General features: G+C 41.4%; 2 protein-coding genes across 3 annotated transcripts in view; one reads left to right on the top strand and one right to left on the bottom strand.

The window, feature by feature from the left end:
* The first annotated feature begins 591 nt into the window (after nucleotides 1-591).
* On the top strand, nucleotides 592-9,613 carry BET1 (Bet1 golgi vesicular membrane trafficking protein). The gene is made up of 4 exons (XM_071560723.1): nucleotides 592-764; nucleotides 3,930-4,045; nucleotides 7,132-7,188; nucleotides 7,730-9,613. Exons 1-4 carry the CDS (start codon nucleotides 746-748, stop codon nucleotides 7,883-7,885), a joined length of 348 nt encoding a protein of 115 aa, XP_071416824.1. The 5' UTR covers nucleotides 592-745; the 3' UTR covers nucleotides 7,886-9,613.
* The window catches only part of LOC139674418 (probable acyl-CoA dehydrogenase 6), a 76,929-nt gene continuing 76,072 nt past the window's right edge, over nucleotides 9,138-9,994 (bottom strand). For both annotated transcript variants that reach the window (XM_071560720.1, XM_071560717.1), the window contains exon 9: nucleotides 9,138-9,986. In XM_071560720.1, coding sequence (XP_071416821.1) covers nucleotides 9,896-9,986 — 91 coding nt within the window. In that variant the 3' untranslated portion in view covers nucleotides 9,138-9,895. The remainder of the gene's footprint in view (nucleotides 9,987-9,994) is intronic.

Below are 9,994 nucleotides of genomic sequence, written 5' to 3'. Positions count from 1 at the left end.
CCCAGTTCCTACTACAACACAAATACAAAAGCAATTAAAGGTATGGGAACATGTTGTAACTGGAAAAGCCAGTGCATGTTCCCGAGACCAATGGTCACTACACCTGAAATGGGAAACTCTGACTGGGCTCTGTGATGTTATTTTCTTCACACTGGAGTACTGAAAAATCCTTCTGGTACGACTCTGGGAAATAAACTCAATCCACTGCCACATGGAGTGAGTCGCATCTTCCATGAATGCAAGTAAAACTCATGTCTGCTAAAGCAGTTCAAGGGGTTAAAGAATGAAGGGAAAATTATCTTTGCAAATGAAATTTGAATCATTCAGACAACCGATGATCCCGTAATAAAATCTTTCCAGTCGGAGTTGCTGTATGCATGGGCGTCACTTCTAACTACAAAGCGCGGGAGGTGGGTGGAAAGCGTGGGAAAGCCGCACGTGCGCTGATCTCGGCTATGTCCTACTGCCTGGTGCAGTGCCCGGCCGGACTACAGCTCCCAGCAGCCCCCGCGGGCCCGGCCGGACTACAGCTCCCAGCAGCCCCCGCGGGCCCGGCGGGACTACAGCTCCCAGCAGCCCCCGCGCGGCCCGGCGCGCACCCGGCGTGCCGCGCGGGGGCCGCTGTCGTGGCGCTGGCGGTGAATGAGCGGCGGCCCTGCGGAGATCTCGGTCTGTGCCGCCGCCTCCTCGTCTTCGTCGGCCTCCTCCTCCTCCCGCTCCTCCCGGGGCAGCTCCGGGCAGAGCCATGAGGCGCGCGGGGCTGGGTAAGCGCGGCGGCGGGGCCGGGCCGGGCTGCCACGCAGGCAGGGCCCGGCCCCGGGCAGGGTCTGGGACAGGGAAGATGTGAGAGGGACTGTGCCCGTGGGTGCAGGGTTGCAGCGGAGCTCGGGAGCTTTTGGGGGGAAACGCTGTCACCCTTGCCTCTGCCTCTCTAGCTCAGCTGGATTTACGGAGCAGCACGAGGGTTTGTATTTATCATAGAATGATTTGGTCTGGTAGACACCTTAAAGATCATCCCGTTCCAACCGCTCTGCCTTGGGCAGAGAGGCGTTCAACTAGACCAGGTTGCTCAGAGCCTCGTCCAGCCTCTCCCTGAACACCTCCAGCATCCACAACTTCTCTGGACAAACCTGTTCCCGTGCCTCACCATCCTCACAGTAAAGAATTTTTTCCCAATATCTAATCTAAACCTACTGTCTTTCAGTTTGAACCCATTCCTCCTTGTCCTGTCACTGCATGCTCTTGTAAACAGTCCTGGCCCATTTAGTTGTGCTGCTCTTGTTTAGCTGTTCTAATGCGGGGTTAGTCTGAGCCGTGTTCCCATGGGTGATCAACTTTGTCACTCTTCAGTCAAGTCCTTTCCAAATTTGGAGCTCGTTTGTCATTTTAGTACTTCTGTATGTTTTCCTGCTATATGTGGGGAAAAAAACCCCCAACAGCTCCCAACCATTATAAATGTATTACAAATATAATCTGGTGCAGAAATCTTTGCAGAGTTCATGTTTTGAGCAGCTTAGGCCTCATTTTTCAACCAGTAGTCATGTTGGTGACTGTAAGGAAACTTTGAACTCCCAGGTCAAGATCTACAACCACGTGGGTGCTGTGACTGCATTGTAAAGCTTAGGGGATGTTTATGCCTTGGAAGTTCATGACTGTGTTCTGGTGCTTCTTCCTAGAAAGTATTTAGGGGGTGGTGAATGCCACATGGCTATACTAGGTGTGTCTAACTCCGCCCTGCATTTACTTCTACAGTTCAGATTTGTGGTTTGCAATAGTATTTTCACAAGAAAACAAATCTTAGTAGAAGATCTCTCTTAGTAGATGAAGAGAGGTTTGTCATAAAAGAGTGGGCATTTGTTAGTGCTTAGGTCTTCAGTCTGTTCCTTTGTCAGACTGACAGCTTGCTCTTGGGTATAGACTGAGAGGGGTTGGACTGGAGGCCATCCAGCTCAGTGTGGTGTTTCTAAAGAGGTGACAAATGTTTGTGCAAGGAGTGCTGAAGAAAGAGCATGCCTTCTTATAGGCTGACTCTGGCAAACAGTGCCTTAAGGATCATCCTGAAACTACTTTTTAAAAAAATCTGCTGGAAGGCCAAGCAGAAGACTTAAGCCTGTCTTCAGCTGCAGTAAAATTTTCTGCTTTACCTTGACATTTCAGCTGTCAGTTCAGAACTCGTGTTTACTTAATAGGCTGGAAATAAAAGCTGGGCACCAGCACTTCTGCTGGTGTCACTGTCTACCTGTTTTGGGCTGCAGTTGTATTACGGTCTTGTCCTGATTACATGTCGGTGAGCATGTTGTGGGACAGTCTGTAGAACTGCCATGCTGGAGTGTCTGTCCTTGAGGTTAACAGCTGTAACCAAGCTTCACTCTGCTTCCTATGACGTATAAAGAAGCAGCTGTGCCTGTTGAAAAGTTTTGGAGCAGTTGTTCTTATCTGCATTGTCAGAGTCCATGTAAGAATCATAGTAATAGTGTTTTAGCATGAGGCTGTATGGTGTATTAACTTACAGACATACTCAAAATTATGTGTCACATGGTATGAAGTACTGTAGTTAAGATGCACTTGTACAACAGACACAGTGAGAACAACCCTGAATCTCTGAATGATAGAATTTTAGTCAAATTTCTGTATTAGGCATTGTACTTTTGATTTAGATGGGGGAAAAGGGCTTCTTGACTTGCTGTGATGAAATGAAAATGCACATTTCCTCACAGTCTCCCTCATGAGCAGAAGTGGAGGGGCAGACACTGATCTCTCTGGTGGCAGTGACAGGACTGAGGGAATGGCTGTGTTTAGTGGAGGTTTATGTTGGATATTAGGAAAAGGTTTTTCACCCAGAGGATGACTGGGCACAGGAACAGTCTCCCCAGGGAACTGGTCACAGCACCAAGCCTGCCAGAGTTCAAGAAGCTTTTGGACAGTGCTCTCAGGTACATGATGTGATTCTGTGGGATGGTTCTGAGCAGGGCCAGAAGCTGAACTTTGATGGTCCTTGGGAGTCCCTTCCAACTCAGCATAATCTATGATTCTGTGATCCAGTCTTGTTGAGGATCTGTCATTACCTTCACTTGTAATTGTAATAATTTACAAGCACAAATTAAAATGTTGTCATTACTTGGATTTAAGGAGTGGCTTCACGGGTTCATAAAAATTATATCTATTGTCAAAATAACATTTTAATTTTCTGTTTTAAAATATTAATATTGTAATAAAGCTTATAGTAATTGTTTTGGCTTTCTAAGTTGTGATCTCTGTTCTTTTCAGATCTTAGATTTGAGGTCTTGACTGGACATGGCTTTAATTCTCCTGTGTCCACGCTGCTGTCCAGCTGCTGCCTGTAGGTCTTTATTAGAGGTTGCAGTAAGCAAATGTGTGGAGCTGAGCAGCTTTCATTCTCTTCTGCCCCACATAATCTGCTGACTCAGTTGTCTGGATGACAGTCCTGAAGCTGCATCACCCAAAAATTCCAGGCAGGAGCAGGAATAGAACTGCAGAATGGTGTCTGAAACAGCAATGCTCTGCTCAGAGGCCTGGCTTCTGCTCTCAGGTCTTGTTTGTAGAGGAACTTGTGTAAAGATCAGAGTATGGTTTTTCCTTTAAATGTGTGATCAAGTGATGCTTGTGTTTGTTAGAGAATGGTCTCAACTCTCCTATTTTCAGTTTGGTTTACCACATGTAGTGGCTTCAATGCTTTCTTCATATCTCTGTGTAATGCCTGGGTTGATTTCCATAGAACTCATCTGAAAATATGACTGGGAAGAAATTTGATAGTACTAAATTACTGCAGTTCCTCAGATTTTCTTCTTCTATTTGCATATTGAAAGGTAACTTACACATTTGGAAAAGGTTAGGTCTGTCCCCGGAACATGTGAATCACTTGTTCAATGGTGTTTTCTATCTGTAACTACTGACCATTATGTTTACAGGGGATGGAGCACCTGCAGGTAACTATGGCTATACCAGCAGTGGGTACAGTGTTTACGAAGAAGAGAATGACAGGTTAACAGAAAGTCTGCGAACAAAAGTCAGTGCCATTAAATTGGTGAGTATTTAATTATAGTGCTATTGTCACATTTATTTAATGAAATTATAAGAGTCAGTAAAGCAACAGACTAAAACAAAAATTTAATACTGTGTTGGGTTCACCCTGGCTGAATGCCACGTGCTCACCAAAGGTGCTCTGTCACTGCCCTTCTCAGGTGCATTGGAAATTAAAAATATGACAAAAGGCTCATGAGTTATGATAAGGTCAGGGAGAGATCACTCACCAGTTGCCATCACAGGCAAAACAGACTTGACTTGGGTAAATTAATTTGATTGATTGATTGACAAGCAAATTAGTAGGGTGATGAGAAATAAAACCAAATATTAAAATGCTTTCCCTGTACCCCTCCCTTCTGCCTGGGCTCAACCTCTTCTCCTTCAGCAATGCAGGGAGACAGGGAATGGGAGTTGTGGTCAGTTCATCACACGTTGTCTCTGCTGTTTCTTCCTCCTTGCACTCTGGCCCTGCTCCAGCATGAGGTTGTCCCATGGGAGACAGTCCTCCATAAATTTCTTTAGCATATGTCCTTTTTACGAGCTACAATTCTTCACTATAACTGCTCCAGCGTGGTTGCTTCCATGGGATAGAGTCCCTCAGGAACAGACTGCTCTAGGGTGTGTCCCCCGTGGGGTCACAATTCCTACCAGCACACCTGCCCCAGTGTGGGTACCTCGCTGCATGGGGCCAGAGGTCCTGGCAGGAGCCTGCTCCAGTGTGACCTTCCCATGGGGTGACAGCCTCCTCTGGGTATCCACCTACTCTGTCATGGTGTCCTCCAGGGCCTGCAGGTGGGTCTCTGCTCCACTGTGGTCCTCCGTGGGCTGCAGGTGCACAGCCTGCCTCACTGTGATCTGCACCATGGTCTTCAGGGGAATCCTTGCTCTGGGACCTGGAGCATTTTATGCTGCTTCTCTGGTTTTCTGTAGTGCTCTTTCTCCCACATATTCTCTCCCCTCTCTGTATGCAGTTGCTCTTGTGGAGGTTTTTTACCCTTCACTGTGTTATTCCAGAGGTACCACCACTGTTGCTGGTGGCACTGCCCTGACCAGTGATGAGTCTGTCTAGGAGCTGGCTGGCATTGGCTCTGTTGGACAGGGGGAAAGCTTCTGGCAGCTTCTCACAGAAGCCACCCCTGCATCCCCTCCACCAGTACCAAAACCAAAGTTTGCCAAACCAAATACAAATAATAATTAATCAGCCAAAATGCACAATCATTCATTTGTAAAACTCATTCTTCTTTTAATTAGATTTTTAAGCTATAGGTGTAATTTTTTTGTCTACCTTGAGCACAGCTGTGGTGTAACTTACTGCTTACTGTCCTACAGAATTAATTACTATCCCTGATGGAATGAAAAACTTCGATTTTAGGTCACTAGGCCTCTGTTTCAGTTAGGGAAATGGACTACTACTTTTTGGTCTTTTCACTATGGCTCATCAGTTTCTGCTGTGTCTGCTGAGAAATCTGTAATTTGAAAACAGCTCTTAGAAACAGCATGCTAATCGACTCTGAAGAAGTTGTTCTAATGATTCTGATTCCTTCCAGAGATTGAGGACTTCTTTCTGAAAGAGAACTCTGTGTGTTCTTATTCTTAAAAACTTCAAATTTTGTAAAATATATTCTTAGCTTAGCAACAGACACTGTTTCTATATATGTAATACAAGTCAATGAATTCTTTCTGTTGAAATTCTGTACTCATTCAAATGCTATTACTAATACTGCTGCTTAAATGTAATTTGTTTAGTCTCAAATAGAAACTAAAACAGGTTTAGAATAGGAAATAGAAGCGAACAGAAATAAAATAGAAATAAATACAAAGAAAAGAGAAACAGGTTTGAATACGAATTTAGAGTAAGTTAAGGGGTTAAAAAGGAAAGCTTTGACCTTTGTTAGCAAATTTTATTTATCTCCTTCTTGGTATATTACATTTCAGAATCAGTGTATGTGGACAGCGCAGCTGACAGTGCCCCAAGGAGCACCATGTGTGTGTTTTTTGTAGTTGTATCTTTTAGTGCAACATAATTATCTTGGCATATGGAGTAACCTTCAGATAATCTTCCCAGAATTCTCATGTAAAATCAGTTTCACTTTTGCTTTACTAGAGATTGCACTGAAATGCAGCAGTAAGAAATCATGAGATTCGGGTTGTGACACGTAAAACCAAATGTGTTTAGTGTCATCCAAAGCCTGGGGGCCTGTAGCACGTTTCCCTCCATTCTGGGAGTTGAGCTGGTTGTTCAAGGCCAGCGTGCTCATAAGAACTAGAGGAAAAGCTGCTAAGAATTAGGATCAGCATCAGTTCTCCCCTGTTTCACTCCTAAGCTGCTTTTAAGCCGATGCTCTCCTGGCTGGCTCCTGCCAGTGCAGCATCACAGCTGTGTTGCAGCTCGCTCTGTGCCTGGTCTTGTATCTCCCTGATTCTGACCTTAACCCAGCTGCACTCTGTGGCTTCACCTTGGATGTCTCTTGGGCTGCTCACCCAGCTGTTGCTGGCCTTGGTCACTATCTCAGGACTGGTTCTCCCTGGCCCATGCAGCTTTCCTCCTTGTCCTGCAGTGCCCTTGCTGTTCTGTGACACAAAGCAGAGAAGGGCTAGACAAGTTTACTAAAGAAAATCCCATTTATAGCATTACAGGAACTTGTCAAAAGAGATACATTGTTTACAGGTGTTTGCTCCACAACACTGAGTCAAATGAGTGTTCATGGTCCCCTGCACTGTGTTCTGGTAGTTTTAACACTTATTCTGGGAAATGGTAACAGCTACTTTAGACTTCACTAGATGTTGAATTTTTGAAAGTCATGCAATAATTCTAGTAAGACATTATCTGGAATAGGGGAAGAGGACCATTGAATACCTCCTGAGGCTCTTTGGACTCATCTAGTCAGATGAAAAATCTTTACTTCCTGAAAGATTATTGACAGAATACTGTGGATGTTATTTTGGTTTTTGACAATACCAGATACTGTTTTCACATTGTACCTGGGGAAATGCTAATCATGTTATGTATTTTAGACTGGGTTCTCTAATCTGTGTGTAACTGCTTACTCATACTTCATACTTTGTGATGTTTTCCCTTTTTAATAGCTTTCCATTGAAATTGGAACAGAAGTTAAAAATCAAAATAAAATGTTATCAGAAATGGTAAGTCTTTAGTAATTAAATTTCTTTATATGCAGGGCAGGATTAAGAGGTTAATAATGTGAAGCATCCTGTCTTTTAGTGTGAACATTTGTATTAAAATGTTGACAGCTTATTGTTGACTGTAATGTGACTAATTTGGCAGCAGTGTTTCTGGTCAAAAAGATCAGATGTACAAATACATTACTTTCAAGGCACAACAAAGGCCTTTTTACTTCAGATATTGGTTTTCAATGAGAAAATGTATAATGCTATTAAGAAGGCAGTTCTATCTTTAATTGTGTTCAAGAATAGAAGAAGGAAGTGAAATAGTAAGTCAGAAATGCCTTATTTTCTTACACTTTGCTTTGGCTTGGGGAAAAACCAGTATTGGATAAGTGGGTGAAAGTTTTTCCTAGTTAATTTTTGCCTGTAAAATAATTTTAGTTTTGGAAATTCTGAATAAACAAGTAAAACTACACTTAGCAAACTATAGAGGTATTTCTTTTCTCAGAGTAATGTGTTTTTTGTTGTTTCATTTGCTTGTTTGTTTTTTAAAATGTAGGAGAATGATTTCGACTCTACGGGTGGGCTTTTAGGTGCCACTATGGGCAGACTGAGAACGCTCTCCAGAGGAAGCCAGACAAAGCTATTATGCTATATGATGCTCTTTTCATTGTTTGTTTTTTTTGTCATATACTGGATTATTAAATTGAGGTGATGTATGTCACCTCTGGTTTACATTGTGTAATTTCAACTATGGTCTTAATTAATGAAGACATTGATCTAAAGTGGCATATTCTGTTAATAAAACATGGTGAAATTGTTGTAAGTTGCATTAACTATTAATGCAATGTTATACATGGTTTTCTTAATAGATCAGAATTTTTCCCATCATCCCCTGTTTTGGGGGGATTATTTATAAATGCAGAAAGTGCTAGCATAGTAGGTTGCTTTTTTGGGGGGAAGAAGTTTTCAGAATTGATTTAAAAAATACAGTAAACAATGGTTGTTCAAATATAAAGTAATTGCAGAATTACAAAGTTTTCTCTTTTAATCTGCTTTTCATTCTCGGCCATGCTCTAAATTAGAGCTCCAGTTTCAGGCATATAGTAATTTCTAGATTGCAAAAGCACGAAGAATACTTGAATACTTTCTAAATTGGTTTTATCTGTGGATTTTTAAAAGGCTGACCTAAAGCAAACAAATGTGATAGTGGTACTACTAAAAATTACTTTTGTGGCTAGATCTGATAGTGTTTAAGTGGCTTAAACTGCATTTTGGGGGGAGAAGTTACTTAAAACTGGATTTTTATTTTTTAATTTAAATGTGACAAATCATGCTTACATGTCTACTCTTTTAAGCAAATGCCTCTGACCATTGGGATCAATCAATGTGGACACAGTACGAATGTTTTCTTTATATTTAAAGTATCAAAACTTAATGATTCCATTGAATCATGAACTTCTGCCATTAGTATGTTTGCTTTTCAATTTGTGACAGTCCTTAAATCTACACTGCATAATGCTTGGATTTCAAGGGCAGATATTTTCAGTTGTATATTGAAGTATATAATGTTGCATGGGTTGGAGGTGCAGTCACTTTAAGGGTTTTTATTTTGAAGACACAACTTTGGCTCACCAAATAGTTTCTAATCCTTGAAGCTGTTATATTGCTGAGTTTAATGTACAAAAATTTAAGTTTCCTAGATACTGAAATTGTATACAATTTTTGAAATACTTTTCTAGAAATACTGTCTAATATGTTGCCATTAATAACTAATTATGAATTGACAAATAAATTGTCTTGTAGTATCATTCTAGCTAGTGTTGTTCATACACATTCTTTTCTGTTGTGGAATATCAGTGAATTTTTTTGAAATGGTGCTGCATTTAAGGGGTGATTTTTGTTTTGGTAATTCATAATACAGGCTGTCCCTTCTGGCTTAAATGGCTGTTTTAGGAAGCATTCAAGTAATTACACACACTTTTCATATTAACATGTTTAATATTTTTGTTCAATGATTACATACAAAAAATGGTACCTTGCTGCTGAAGTTCAGGCCCTCCAAAATTTTCAGATACAATTGAAGAGTTGTTTGTAGAATTCTACAAGTAAAAATCAACCACTACTCCCATCACCAAACATCTATGATAGAGTGTAGTACAAATTGATGTGAACTTGGCAAAGATGACAACTCATTTTCATGATTGCTTGCTAAAAGGGAAAGACAGGGAAGGAACCTGTAATTGAGAGCAAAGGCACTGTTCTGGTATTTGAGGATGGCAGGGAATCATTTGTGCCTTAATTATTTGGCTTGAAAGGAGAGCTACACTGAAATTAGATTTAAGCTACTAGTGAAATCATAGCTGTATCCATATAGAAGTTCTGTTTCTTAATGTGGCTCAGATGCTCTAAAATGCAAATAAAGCTTTATCAAAGAACAACATTTTTTCTGTGTGCTTAGATGGATCATTTATAAACTTAAATAACCCACTGAAAAAATGGATAAACGCTTTGCAGGAAGTTACATTCTTAGGCTGCTTTATATTGACAGAATTTTGATGTTGAAGAACACATAGTATGGTAATGGTGAAAGACCTGAACCTGCATTTCGATGGCAAAATTGCTGTTAAGTTTTGTACTCCAAACATACTGGCTGTTTGTTACCTTCAATGTGCAGTACAAGTCATGCTCTTGCTTTCTTAATTTTCCAAAAAGTGGAGATGTGTCACTTGCTTGGAAGTATTTCCATGTATTTGCATATGATGGAAAGCATGGTTTCATCTGTTCCACCTCCTATTGACGTCAATCTCAAGTCTCTGTAGAA

The sequence above is a fragment of the Pithys albifrons genome, chromosome 7 (genome assembly GCF_047495875.1).
Source record: "Pithys albifrons albifrons isolate INPA30051 chromosome 7, PitAlb_v1, whole genome shotgun sequence".
In the NCBI taxonomy this organism is placed as follows: domain Eukaryota; kingdom Metazoa; phylum Chordata; class Aves; order Passeriformes; family Thamnophilidae; genus Pithys; species Pithys albifrons.
This window is presented reverse-complemented; position numbering and strand designations above follow the sequence as displayed.